Below are 15,384 nucleotides of genomic sequence, written 5' to 3' on the forward strand. Positions count from 1 at the left end.
CTTGGTCCTGGAGGCCCACTGTGTGTGCAGGTTTTAGTTTCAACCAAACAATCCCATCATAACCAGGCTTAATTCAACGGTCAAAACTAAGACATTTAGGGGGAGAAATGTTCAGTGGTCCCCCTGAATTATGTTCAGCAGTTCATCTCAATCGCAAATGGCAGTGCACGTGACCATTGAGCAGTGAGCAAAATAACTATAATATTTCAAATAGACAGGAAGGCATATTATTCAAAGGCAGTTCCAAATACAACTTGCAATTGCATTGTGTGCATCGAATACATCCATTTAAATGAGCAATTATAACGTTTTATGGTAGTTTTTGCACAGATCGGTGGTCTTTTGTTTGACCAGCCTACAATGGCGCTCTCAATGTGACCTTCTCTCCAGACAGCTCCACATCTCACTCCCATGCTTGAGGAACCCCCTGTCTTGCCACTGCCTGGAGTCTGACTGTTAAATCGCTTTCTTGAAGATGTGTAGCACTCGACTGAGTTATGTAACATGATAGTGTACCCCTAGCTTCACAAATTGGTGATAAGAAACACAGCAGTTATAGTACTTAAATGCCTTCCTATTCTGTCCTTCTACCGAACTGCTAATAAGAAACCATACAGTACGAGAACATTCTCTAAATGCTTTTGTTTAGTGAAGCACGATGTTCTATTAATATTCTCGAAGTCTTGTGTCCACATCCATAGTGTCCCGCAGGCCTGTAGTGTTACTGGAAGTTCGAATTCTAATAACTCCCTGGGAGGGAACATCTTCTAATCTAATATGCAAAAAAAAAATTGTGTGTATGGGTGGTCCCGGGGATCGAACCCACTACCTTGGCGTTACAAGCGCCGTGCTCTACCAGCTGAGCTACAGAGTGGGTGGCACATAGAGTAAAGAAAAACAGTACACAAACAAAAAGGAGGCAATAGAAAACAGGAAATTAAGGATTCCTGATTTCTTATCTCTCCAGTAACATTCTTGAAATCAAAAATAATTTTTGCTCTTGAGAAGGAATCTGGGTATTTTACCACCATAGTGTACCACGTTCTAAGCGTATAACTCAGGTCCACAAATGAACAACATTTCGAGTTTGCAGGATCTTACTCCAATTGGTGATGAAACCACTCAGAGCAATTACTCATCTCTCTCCCTCAACTAGGGATTGGTTTGGTCAAGACCTTGATTAGTTCAATCAGCTGGTTTAGCACCGGGCCGCTGTAAAATCCCTCCAACACAATACAGCGACTGATCCAGGATCAGGATTGGCCGAGTCCAAGCATCGATTCCAAAGAATGTACAAAACAATGCCAGATTAACCGACGGACGCAAATCAAGGATATAATCCTCCGAGATCAGATTGTCTTTCTCACCTCCGCTCTAAACCCCCCACTGTTCAACATTACATAACCACTACCATTAAGCTTACAGTTTCATCCCCTCCTATCACTCACTGTTCACTGTTCAGACTCTCCTCTCATGGACATTCATAGGTGAAAAATCTATCGATGTGCCCTTGAGCAAGGCACCTAACCCTATTCAAATCAAATACTATTGGTCGCATACACATATTTAGCAGATGTTATTGCGGGTGTAGCGATATGTTTGTGTTCCTAGCTCCAACAGTGCAGTAATATCTAACAATACACACAAATCTAAAAGTACAAGAATGGAATTAAGAAATACATCATATTAGGATGAGCAATGTTGGAGTCCGGAGTATAAATACAGTATATACAGTACCAGTCAAAAGTTTGGACACACCTACTCATTCAAGGGTTTTTCTTTATTTTTACTATTTCCTACATTGTAGAATAATAGTGAAGACATCAAAACTATGAAATAACATATATGGAATCATGTAGTAAAGAAAAAAGTGTTAAACAAATCAAAATATATTTTATATTTGAGATTCTTCAAAGTAGCCACCCTTTGCCTTGATGACAGCTTTGCACGCTCTTGGCATTCACTCAACCAGATTCATGAGGTAGTCACCTGGAATGCATTTCAATTAACAGGTGTGCCTTGTTAAAAGTTAATTTGTGGAATTTATTTTCTTCTTAATGTGTTTGAGCCAATCAGTTGTGTTGTGACAAGGTAGGGTGGGGTATACATAAGATAGCCCTATTTGGTAAAACACCAAGTCCTTATTATGGCAAGAACAGCTCAAATAAGCAAAGAGAAACAGTCTATCATTACTTTAAGACATGAAGGTCAGTCTATACGGAACATTTCAAGAACTTCGAAAGTTTCTTCAAGTGCAGTCGCAAAAACCATCAAGCGCAATGATGAAACTGGCTCTCATGAGGACCGCGACAGGAATGGAAGACCCAGTTAACTCTGCTGCAGAGGATAAGTTCATTAGAGTTACCAGCCACAGAAATTGCAGCCCAAATAAATGCTTCACAAAGTTCAAGTAACAGACACATCTCAACATCAACTGTTCAGAGGGGACTGTGTGAATCAGGCCTTCATGGTTGAATTGCTGCAAAGAAACCACTACTAAAGGACACCAATAATAAGAAGAGACCTGCTTGAGGCATTATCAAGTGCTTCTCAAATTGTGAATGAGAGACTGACGAAGTGTGTACAGCCTGCGCAAAAAAACTAAGCAGAGCTCATGCCCTTCAAGCAACTTTTTTCAAATCATCATTAGAGTTGCATCATGCAGCCTTACAATGTATTAAAAATCAAAACATATAGCCCAACGTTTGTAGAACAACTAAAGTTACATTAATAACTCTAAATGAATCATATAGGAGTACCTATTTCTTTGTTAAATGCTCAACACAGAATAGCCGCATGTGCGCGCTACCTCAAATCGTTTGGAGAAAATATCCTTTCTATTTTATTCAGCTTTGTTCAATTGTATTCTTCATACTATAAATAATATAAAATAATGCCATGGAATTCTAAGCAAATCGTGTCTGCTAAATTAACTAGTGTAGCCCACAGCCATCTGGCATAGCCAGATCAGGACCTAACATAAGGATAACTCAGAGTATGCTATTCTGTTCTTCTGAAATAGACTACATTTTCTTCCTATCATGCTTCTTTAGACCTGTCTAAAATAAATAATGGGTTTATTGTGAAGGTGTAGGCTATATTACATGGATTTATTAGACTTTTTAAAATGTACAGTGGGGAAAAAAGTATTTGATCCCCTGCTGATTTTGTACGTTTGCCCACTGACAAAGAAATGATCAGTCTATAATTTTAATGGTAGGTTTACTTGAACAGTGAGAGACAGAAAAAACGAAATCCAGAAAAACGCATGTAAAAAATGTTTTTAAATTGATTTGCATTTGAATGAGGGAAATAAGTATTTGACCCTCTCTCAACCAGAAAGATTTCTGGCTCCCAGGTGTCTTTTATACAAGTAACGAGCTGAGATTAGGAGCACTCCCTTTAAGAGTGTGCTCCTAATCTCAGCTTGTTACCTGTATAAAAAACACCTGTCCACAGAAGCAATCAATCAATCAGATTCCAAACTCTCCACCATGGCCAAGACCAAAGAGCTCTCCAAGGATGTCAGGGACAAGATTGTAGACCTACACAAGGCTGGAATGGGCTACAAGACCACTACCAAGCAGCTTGGTGAGAAGGTGACAACAGTTGGTGCGATTATTCGCAAATGGAAGAAACACAAAAGACCTGTTAATCTCCCTTGGCCTGGGGCTCCATGCAAGATCTCACCTTGTGGAGTTGCAATGATCATTAGAACGGTGAGGAATCAGCCCAGAACTACACAGGAGGATCTTGTCAATGATCTCAAGGCAGCTGGGACCATAATCACCAAGAAAACAATTGGTAACACACTACGCCGTGAAGGACAGGTCCCCCTGCTCAAGAAAGCACATATATAGGGCCGTCTGAAGTTTGCCAATGAACATCTGAATGATTCAGAGGAGAACTGGTCTCAAAACCTTAAAGATCTGCAAAGAGGAGTGGAACAAAATCCCTCCTGAGATGTGTGCAAACCTGGTGGCCAACTACAAGAAACGTCTGACCTCTGTGATTGCCAACAAGGGTTTTTCCACCAAGTACTAAGTCATGTTTTGCAGAGGGGTCAAATACTTATTTCTCTCATTAAAATGCAAATCAATTTATAACATTTTTGACATGCGTTTTTCTGGATTTTTTTTGTTGTTATTCTTTCTCTCACTGTTCAAATAAACCTACCATTACAATTATAGACTGATCAGGTCTTTGTCAGTGGGCAAACGTACAAAATCAGCAGGGGATCAAATACTTTTTTCCCTCACTGTAGATGTTCGAAAGGTCAGCATTAGTGGCTTGTAGGATATGTGTGGAAGCCAGGAGATGCTAAATGTGTTTATGTTAATTAACGGTCAACTACCGTGAGACCAACAGTTATTTGCGTGACAATCACCGGCTGACGAAATTTCGTGACCGCCACAGCCCTTTGCAGCAGTCTCTAAGGTGCATGGTAGAATAACCGGGTGGTAGATGGCTAGTGACAGTGACTAAGTTCAGGGCAGGGTACTGGGTGGAGGCTGGCTAGTGATGGCTATTTAACAGTCTGATGTCCTTGAGATAGAAGTTGCTTTTCAGTCTCTCGGTCCCAGCTTTGATGCACCTGTATTGACCTCGCCTTCTAGATGATAGCGGGGTGAACAGGCAGTGGCTCGGGTGGTTGATGTCCTTGATGATCTTTTTGGCCTTCCTGTGACATTGGGTGCTGTAGATGTCTGGGCCGGCAGCCTTGCGACGGTTAACACGCTTAAATGTCTTACTCATGTCGGCCACGGAGAACGAGAGCACACAGTCCTCGGGAGCGGCACACATCGGTGGCACTGTGTTATCCTCAAAGCGGGCGAAGAAGGTGTTTAGCTTATCCAGGAGCAAGACATCGGTTTCTGCGACGTGGCTGGTTTTCCCTTTGTAATCCGTGATTGTCTGGAGTCCCTGCCACATATGTCTCATGTCTGAGCCGCTGAATTGCGACTCCACTTTGTCTCTGTACTGACATTTTGCCTGTTTGATTGCCTTGCGGAGGGCATAACTGGACATTTTGCCTGTTTGATTGCCTTGCGGAGGGCATAACTGGACTGTTTGTATTCGACCATATTCCCAGTTACCTTGCCGTGGTTAAATGCGGTGGTTTGCGCTTTAAGTTTTGCGCGAATACTACCATCTATTCACGGTTTTTGGTTTGGGTAGGTTTTAATCGTCACAGTGGGAACAACATCCCCTATACCCTTCCTTATGAAGTCGGTCACCGTGTCAATGTATACGTCAATGTTTTTCTCAGAGGCAACCCGGAACATGTCCCAGTCCGTGTAGGTCGCTTAGGATAAGAGTGTCTGCTAAATGACTCAAATGTAAATGTATTTACTGTATTTATATTGACATTCATAGGCAATCAATATCAATGGTGTAGTCTTATGTCCCAAAAGAGCCTTCAGGTTAATTTCTTCCTTCCAGACCTGGGTTCAAGTACTATTTTAAATCATTTCAAATACTTTATTTGTGCTTAATAGTAGAATAGTTCCAGAACTGCAAACCCTTCCCATCTGGCAGGTATTTGAAAGATTTCAAATAGCATTTGAACCCAGGTATGCTTCCATACATTCTAGGGTATGAAAGATGTTGAAAAGGAAGAGGTGTCATTGCAGTAGGCCAACAGGATGTGATCTAGATGGGCTTTTTCTCAATTGGCCTTTCGCCATTCCTTGCTCCTTGCTTCCTTCCCAACCATATTGGAGAAGAAGCTCCAAGGTCCCTTCCCTTGCACCTTCTTCTCCAATGCCTTTTGAGAAAAAGGGGTGACGAGACGATGCAAGGTATTATGTAAAGATTAAATGAGAAAGGAGTGGGTGAGGAGTGAAGATGACTACTTACTTGGCGAGTTTCATCTCGATCTGCTGGCGTATATCCTGACGCTCCTGTTCGGTCCGTGCTGGGAAGATATTCCGGTCTTCCAGCTCCTCCTTGCTGGGTCGATTCCGAAGCTTCACTGTCAACAGCTCCTTCCTTAGCCTGCTCGGTAGTGTACCTGCACACACACACACAAAGGACTTCAGCGATCACTTCGAAGGACAGAAACCTAACCTAAAATGTTCACATGCAAGTAAAACCTTCTTGTAAATCATGTGGACATCTCAAGTTTAGGAGAGTCCATAATGCCCCCCAAAAACAAAACAAGTTTTTTAAATGTGTCGTCTTAAAACTGCACTGTCTGCCATTTGTGTCTGTCTGTTTTCCCCCCAAAGTTTAGCCCAAATGAAAGTCTATTCTTGAGTTGTTATATATCGCTTGGGAATTTGTTTAACAAGGGGGATATCATTAATCTATGTTGTTCGTTTGGTGGATTTCATTGTATGCAATCTTTCCTTTAAGAAAGGACACACCGGAGATGACAGAGTCGTTCCAGTCGTCCTGATCGTGGGGGAGGCCCGAGCTGTCGGAGAAGCACTGGTCCAGCCGCACGTTCTCCTTGTTCTCCTCTGCCTCCTTCTTCCTCTCTGCTTGGTGGAGCCAGTCGACAATGCCGCCACCCACCGCCGACTGATTCTCCGAGCTTGTGGAGCGAGAGATCCGCCCGTCAGAGCGCCGCCATGGGGGCGAACCCGGCTCAGCAGGCCCATGCACACTGAGGGGACACGGGAGGGAAGAGAGAGCATGGGGGTTAACAGGACAGGAGGGGGTTAATGGATGGGTGAGCAAGGCAGTGCAGGTTAGTATGGGAGGTAGCATTGGGTCAATTTGAAAGGGAACATAGAGGTAGGCGTTAACATGGATGGGTGAGCATGTGGTGAAGATACCATAGTGAAAATGCAACATGGCGGATATAAGCTGATCGACTGTAACATCACTGAAAGGGATCATGTTGAGGTTAGATGTGGGGTTGAACATTAAATAACACTTTACTCAACATCAGTAGGTATTGTAAGACATGAGAATGTCTGGCCGCATGTGTGACCGTGTTTATAATGTCTTATCATCGTCTCATAATGAGCCTGACTAAATACCAGCCATTTTGAGTCAGTGGAACTGTTGATACAGAGAGACCTAACATATTATAATACGATTTATTGTAAGACATTATAAAGGCTCATATATGCTTATAACATGTTATAAAGCATTCTACCCACAGGCTTTAAGTGTTAGCAAACATTAGAGACAACATGAACTCCTGATCACATCATTGGTGAGATTATATGGCTGTTTGCAGTGAATGGGTGTGCTGCTCACCTTTCCTGTCGGTTCGCCTTAGAGGCAAAGGCTCGTTGTAGTTCCTCCATGATACAGCTAGGGGGCATTGGAGGATGCATAATATTGGTGAGGTGAGGAGACCCTGCGGGGTTGGAGAGGGGCCCTCGCAGGGCCACCATGGGGACCAGGCTCTCGGGAGCCCTGGGAGGCTCCTTAGGCAGGAAAGAGTTGGCCAAGTGTGAGGACACAGGGGATGGGTCTGAGAGGCAGAGAAAGACAAAGGTCAGGTATCTACTTTACTTTGTTTTTGTTTATGCATATATGTGTATAGATGACCATACGTACAATATAGTAACTGATAACAATGATGTATATATGATGTAATGTATTACAGTTGACTCCAAATGAAATATTGTACTTTGTTTGCCTATGACAGCATAGTATCTCAAAACTATTTGAGTGGTCGACAATGGGTACGTTTACATGCACAGGAATAATTCGATATGGCAGTAGGCAGATTTTGCAATAGTCATGTAAACACCTTACTCGGCTTATCTTAATTGGCGTAAAGTCAGAAACGAAGTAAGCAATCTTTCAAATTGTTAGGACATGTAAACACCTTAATCGGCATTCCAGCGGTGTATTTGATCTGTGTATGTGCTAGCACCAGCCGAGCGAGCTTCCCTCCTTTAGCGCGAGTGAAGTGAGTTCGGAACAACTGAATATATGCATCTTAGAAGTAGTTTTCACATACAAACTTTATATGTCCGAATCAAAATATGGTCGCTGTTGTAGAACATTTCTTTTGATTAGTGATTTTCTGCATTTATCAGAGTGCCATCAGGTAGCCTGATTTCAGATGTATGCATGTAAACAGGATTATTAGGGAATTCGGTCCTATTGCAAAGCATGTCAACGTTTTAATCGAACTATTATATTAATCTGACTATCCACAATAATCGCATTATTGTGTGCATGTAACCATGCTCAATGTGAATTTTAAAAACTCTAACTCTAGTGGTGTGGGTGGTCCACATCGCCATCCTCTTCATGCACAGATGTGTGATCCTTTGGTGTGTTGTGTACAGTATATGTAGCAGATGTCAGCTAGTTAGCTGTGTGTGCTAGTAGTACCCATCATGCCGTGACAAAGTAGTGTTACCCTTGGCCAAACAAAGCTATTGGTAAGGTAATGGTAGGAAGGAAGCATGCTAGCTTTTGTTGTTTTGTGTCATTGTTGATCGAATCCTGGCCGGCCGTACAAGGATGGTCTCCGTCACATACTTGTACATGTGGGGTACACACTACCCTTGTCTGAGAGTGCAGTGCAGTACATGATGGTCCCTTCCTTTTAGTACACTCCACCAGGGTCAATTCCATTTCAATTCAATCGATTCCAATTATTCTCAATGCTTTTCTATGAGGAAAAATTGGAATCGGAATGTCAGTTTACAACCTGAATGGACTGAGTTCGATTCGAATTGACGCCTACCCTGGTACACTCCACTCCACTAGCCTACTCACCCTCGCCACTGCTCAGCTGTGGCATCACCGGTTTGGCCGCTACTGGAGGTGGCGTGGTTCCCCGAGGTATTTCCTCTTCTCGGGTCTCCTCCGTCTCCTCCGTCTCCTCTACGCCCTCCTGGACCTCCCCGGAGGCATTGGCACCAGGCTGCGCCTCCTCTTCTCCCTCCTCTTCTTCTGTGTTCTGACAGCTCTCCTCCTCTGGCTCACAATCCTCTGGAGGCTCAGCTGCTGAAAGACATTCGTTTAATTAATTAAGTTGAATCAAAGTTGAATCAGGTACCATCAGGACACCATTCACAGTGAGATAGTTGTTGTCAGTGAATGAACGATGCTATTATAAATACCATTCTGGTTGTTTTTACATTTTCTTCATTGCCCCCTAGTGGCTCATGTGAGTATCATGTGGCTAAACATAACCTCCTTTGAATAATATGTACAGTATAAGTACATGAATATGAAAATGGTGATCTCTCCATATCATACATCATGTATCTTGAGTGTTGCCTATGGTAAATACTGTCAAAACATAATAAATAATTGTTCACAATTATAAACAAAAAATTAAATAGTGGTTAGAAGATATATATATATTCCCTTTGACATGCCTATTAACGATTATCAAAGATACACACTAAGGATTCAGTCGAATTCCATGGCTCTCTGTAAGTTTGATTACTCTGAAATGCGTCCACAACTGGCAAAAGCAATACGGTTGATGGTAGACTTCATCATATTGCTCTCGGCTATCCTATCCTGTGTCAAATAATGAATCTTCTTCGACAGGAGGACAAAGTAGAAAAGGTGAAATTCAGTACTTTCGGCTCATGTTCATAATTTGATCTCGAATCCAGAATGCTGGAGTATAGAGCCCCCCCAAAAATGTAGCTTCACTGTCCAAATACTGAGGACTGTAGCTCCACCTTGCCCTATGACAGGCTAGGACGTGGAAGTTTCATCATATACAGTATACCAATCAAATCCTCTCAGATCTCCATAAATGCATAATAAACGGTAGGATCTAGGCGCCGATTTGGGATTGGGCCTTAACTTTCTTTGTAGGGTTGTTGGGCCGTCCTACCTGGCGGGGGGAGTTCCTCCTCTGGGCCCAGGTACTCCACACTGCTGACCGTGAGAGTGGCGCTGAGCGACCCCCCAAAACTCCCCAACATGCCTGTCCCGTCTGAGGAGCCCTGCAAGGGGGAGCCAGGCTCGGGAGAGATACACCCACTGGACAACGCCACATCTGCAGAGAGACAACATACAGGGCTTAGTCTGCAGTATTCTACAAGTGTTACCCTCTATGTTACGCTCATGGTCTCCATAGCGTGACTACATTACATTATTTCCATATTGGGTCATTCCATTTGTTGTCATTCACCTTTTGACCGCACCCCTTTAGATTTGAACAACATTTTCCATACACATTTGCACGTGGTAGAAATTGTCAGAAAGTGACATTCTGGACCCGAATGCAAAAACATTCAGGAGATAGAGGTGCTCAAAGTTGACCCATTTTGCATACCCCACCATACCATGATACATCCATGTCTTCATCAATTCATCTCAGAGCATTTTGTATTATTCTGTACATTCTGAGACACTCCATTTAGTATGATATGTTACGAATTACAATTCGTATTATATGTTCCGAATTAGCAAAACATACACTATGTTCCAAATTTGCCAAAATGATTTGTTATGAACGGCTAACATTAGCTAGGCTAGGGGTTAGGGTTACGTTTAGGAGTTAGGTTAAAGGGTTAGGGTTAGCTAAAAGGGTTAAGGTTAGGGGAAGGGTTAGCTTAAATGGTTAAGGTTAGGGAAGAGTTAGCTAACATGCTAAGTAGTTGCAAAGTAGCTAAAATGCTAAAGTTGTCCGTGATGAGATTCAAACTTGCAGCCTTTGGGTTGCTAGACGTTCGCGTTATATACCCACCCATTTTTGTTTCTGTATATGTTGTAGCTTAGACCCTAATTTACATCACCTGAGGTGTTTGTGTTGTGCCTGCAATCGGTTGAGACTTAGCATACTCTTGAATAGAGGGTTGGAGTCATGTTTTAGCTGATAAATGTGCTAAAATGGGAATACAATTAAAATTACAACTTTCAAATTGTACCACAAAGATGGTTGGAAGTCCACACATCAGAGAATGTTGACTTGAATGGGAATATCATTTGTTTTAAATTATACTGTCAATCTTCCATAGGAAACCTATTGAAATCATAGAAATATAGATAATAGAATATACATTTGCATTTAAGTTGACATTTGACGGTGGGTAGCCATCTTTGTTGTAGTAATTGGTGGTTAAAATTTCAATTCGATTTCAATGTCAATGGTGTACCAGCTAAATTGTAGTGGCCTGAAGGGATAGGTCCATTCTATGAATTATATTTCTATGACTGAAATGACACGCACCCTGTATTCATGGGAAAGCAGCTGTGTCTCAACCGATTACTGGCACAACACAAACACCTCAGGTGATGTAAATTAGTGTCCAAGCTACAACATATGCGAAAATGAAAAACATTGGATTTTACGCGTTAAGAAAATTGATGTTAAAAGAAATGATAAAATAGTTTGACTAACCTGATTGTAAGCTTTTAAATTATATCAAACTAAACCGTTAATCTTTTCCAGTGATGAAGACATGGATGTCTCATGGTATGGTGGGGTATGCAAAATGGGTCAACTTTGAGCACCTCTATCTCCTGAATGTTTTGGCATTCAGTTACAAAAAGTCACTTTCTGACCACTTTTACCATGGGGAAATATGTATGGCAAGTTTCGTTTAAATCAAAATGGCTGCGGTCAAAAAGTGATTAATATCAAATGGAACGACCCTATTCTGAAATGGCTTCCTTTCCTCGTGTCCTTTCTTTCATTACCCCTGATCTGACAGAATTGGAGAGTCCTATTTGGGGTCATGGTAAGTTGAGATAGAGGAAGCCATTTTAAATATTTGGGGCATTACTCAAGCCCTTTTACTCATAATCTGCTACGCCCGCTCTCTCTTTTCCCCCCCATCTCTGTCTCTCTCTCTCTCGCTCACCTGTGGAGCTCTGCTTCAGCTTCTCGTTTTTCTTTTTCCTCCACTTCCAGGGTTTGAAGATGCGCCCCAGGCTGGCCAGCTTGCTGTTGCGGCGGATGGGCGGGGTGTGCACCCCCGACACCAGGCAGCCAGTATGCAGCACCCTCTGATGGTCCATCACCTCCACTGCAACCAGAAAGGTGTGTAGTAGACAGGGAGTATGGAGCGAGTGGGAGACAGGAAAGAGAGAGGGGGGAGGCAGAGTGGAAAATAGGGGGAGGTAGAAAAGAGAGAGGGGGAGAGAAAGGGAAACGGTGTAAGAAAGAGAGAGTGGAAGAGAAGGAAGGGGTAGAGAGGGAGGTGGAGGTAAGGGTGGAGAGAAGAAGAGAGATACATGTGCAGGGAGAGAGATATTAGTTAACAGTGAATTATGCAAATCATGTCATGGTGTGAATGTTCACCCTATTCATTATGCAAATTACCTCCTACTTTAAATAAATTGATTTGAATTAACATATGGTTTCCCTATATCTCTCCCCTTTAAGACTAGAGAAAATAAACTCTACAGCAAGACTCTACAGCTACTAACGATGGAGCACTGAATATAGAAGCCACAGCTCCCAAGAGCAAAACAGGTGCATCAATCCAAACAAGTTTCTCATGAAGGCATAACCAGAGTATTTACAGAAAAAATGCCTCTCCATCTATTTTCTCTGATCCTCTGTTATTAAGCCAGATGACAAGGGCATATTGTTGAGAGAGCGAGAGAGAGCGAGAGCGAGAGCGTGAGCGAGAGAGCGAGAGCGAGAGAGACAAAACGACATAGATAGATATGGCACAGACTGATTTGATTAGCTGACCACAGTGATTGATTTGACATCACTACATCAACAGCTCCTCAACATCAGAAGAGAACCAAGTTTCATTGAATTATTGCGTGAGTCACACAGCCACAGGCCCACACAACAGCTGCACCGATGTACATATAGTCTTGCTGATGTGTTGTGTTCACATTCAATCACAAACAAACAGGGTAGATACTTTTTCCACATTTTGTTATGTTACAACCTTATTCTAAAACGGATTAAATTGTTTTTTCTTCTTCATCAAACTACACACAATACCCCATAATGACAAAGCAAAAACAGGTTTTTAGAATGTTTGGCAAAAATTAAAAACACGGAAATATCAAATTTACGTAAGTATTCAGACCCTTTACTCAGTACTTTGTTGAAGCACCTTTGGCAACGATTACAGCCTAAGAGTCTTCTTGGGTATGACACTACAAGCTTGTGCACACCTGTTTTTGGGGAGTTTCTCCCATTGTTCTCTGCAGATCCTGAATGCCAAGCGTCACTTCTGGAGGAAACCTGGCACCATCCCTACGGTGAAGCACGGTGGTGGCAGCATCATGCTGTGGGGATGTTTTTCAGCAGCAGGGACTGGGAGACTAGTCAGGATCAAGGGAAAGATGAACAGAGCAAAGTACAGAAAGATCCTTGATGAAAACCTGCTCCAGAGTGCTCAGGAACTCAGACTGGGGCAAAGGTTCACCTTCCAACAGGACAACGACCCTAATCACACAGCCAAGACAACGCAGGAGTGGCTTTGGGACAAGTCTCTGAATGTCCTTGAGTGGCCCAGCCAGAGCCCGAACCCGATCGAACATCTCTGGAGAGACCTGAAAATAGCGACGCTCCCCATCCAACCTGACAGAGCTTGAGTGGATCTGCAGAGAAGAATGTGAGAAACTCCCCAAATACAGGTGTGTCAAGCTTGTAGCGTCATACCCAAGACTGCCAAAGGTGCTTCAACAAAGTACTGAGTAAAGGGTCTGAATACTTATGTAAATGTGATATTTCAGTTTTTTTTTTTTTATACATTTGCAAAGATTTCTACAAACCTGTTTTCGCTTTGTCATTATGGAGTATTGTGTGTAGATTGATGACACATTTATTTTATTTAATCCATTTTAGAATAAGGCTGTAACGTACATTTTCTTGGAAAAAGTAAAGGGGTCTCAATACTTTCCGAATGCACTGTACATAGGAAATGTACAGTAAATAGACCAGAAAGAATCCAAGCGGCAAACATTAGCTTGACTAAACCCACTACAACAGGAACAGGCAGGAGGCAGACATTTTGGTTTCTCTATTCAGTACAGGCTACAGAGGTTTTCATCAAAACAGGGGGAAAATGACTGGAAAACCTCAGTTCACTGTGGAACTGGGTGTTGTTGGAGTACAGTGGAGGAGAGGGAGGGTGGATAGAGCCCCGATGCCGTGTGCAACATGCCTCTCTCGCTCTCTCTCTCTCTCTCTCTCTCTCTCTCCAAATGCATGGGATGGGATGGGATGTGGGAGAGAAGTGGGCTCTGGCGTTTGACATCCAAATAATGGAGAAACGAGTCAGTTGACCGGCGCGCACGTCCTCCCTACTAACCGTCAACCAGCACACAACGGAATCCAGGTCAAGCCTGAAGACGCGAGGCGGCGAGCATGAGCACAGCAAGATTAGAGAAGGGGGGAGGAGGGGATAGGAGGTAGAAAGGAAGGGTGGGGGGGGGGGGGGGGTATTTCTGTTACCATGGCGACAACATCCAGATGCTGCAGTCAGTCGGTGGAGAGGAGCCTCCTTGGAGGCAGAGCAGCCCAAGTGCATGCAGGGAAGGGGGTAAGCAGCATGGAGGAGGTCAGTGAGTAGAAAAGGGGAGGGGGGGGGGGGCTAGGTGGGAGGGAGGAGAGGAGAGTTGAGGGGGGATTCTAGGCTGTTGCCATACGGAAGGAGAATCTCCAGCAGCCAATCAGAGCCCAGCAATTCATAATGTATATCTAGTATTTCTACATTTTCCATAGAAGGAAACCTGTTTTAAAAAATTGAGTAACAGATAACATTGAATTTGGAGAAATCTCAGCCTTTTTTTTTCACCGGATGGGGATATATTAAAAAGTATGTAAAATGTCCATCATGAATGGGCGGTACCACATGTGGTGAACAATACGATGTCAATGAATATGCTAATGTGAATTTGGATTAATTCATTCCATGTATTGTGTTTAGGCAGCGCCCCATTTCTTTGCAGTAATGTACATAGTCCAACAAACATGGTCTACAGTATGTTTTAGTCTACAGTATGTTTTAGTCTTCCAGCTATTGCGAGTGTTTAGCCTACAAGTGCTAAAAGTCTGGAACCCTTACCTACCAATCAAATTTAGGCAAAATATATTTTGTGTGAAAGAAAGGGGGGATTTTATGATTGCATAATAAGAAGTGTTCAAAATAGATATTTTCATGCATGATTGACAGTGTTGTGAGGTTACTGCTGTACTGTCACAATAAAACAATGAAAAACAACCATACAACATAGTTTGCATCTTATATAGGCATTATTATGTTGTAATGCATACCCTGTTAGTGTGGAAGCGGTGGTAACCAAGGGTTCTTCAAATTGTGTGATTATCGTCACAACAATGTTGCCCTGCTGACTGGTCAAGATGAACTACCTCACTGTTCACACACTTGAAGACCAGAGTCATGTTCCTAAGGCACCAAATGGAAGAAAACTGATTGAAACAGGGAGGGACTAGTTAGACTAGTGCAATAATAAATGCTGGTTTTCCAATGCAGATCATTTTAAAATGTGTTCTGCTGT

The 15,384-nt window shown here is 42.7% G+C and overlaps 1 protein-coding gene across 1 annotated transcript in view; it reads right to left on the reverse strand.

Annotated features, from left to right (window-relative positions):
• LOC311149953 (phosphatase and actin regulator 3-like) overlaps positions 1-15,384 on the reverse strand; it is a gene marked incomplete at both ends in the record, with an annotated part of 59,671 nt that overhangs the window by 13,380 nt on the left and 30,907 nt on the right. Inside the window, 6 exons of the mRNA XM_084187176.1 lie at positions 5,860-6,013; positions 6,369-6,610; positions 7,213-7,432; positions 8,698-8,928; positions 9,779-9,943; positions 11,754-11,918. Coding sequence (XP_084043302.1) covers positions 5,860-6,013; positions 6,369-6,610; positions 7,213-7,432; positions 8,698-8,928; positions 9,779-9,943; positions 11,754-11,918 — 1,177 coding nt within the window. The remainder of the gene's footprint in view (positions 1-5,859; positions 6,014-6,368; positions 6,611-7,212; positions 7,433-8,697; positions 8,929-9,778; positions 9,944-11,753; positions 11,919-15,384) is intronic.

The sequence above is a fragment of the Coregonus lavaretus genome (assembly GCF_964263955.1).
Source record: "Coregonus lavaretus genome assembly, chromosome: 22".
NCBI lineage: Eukaryota > Metazoa > Chordata > Actinopteri > Salmoniformes > Salmonidae > Coregonus > Coregonus lavaretus.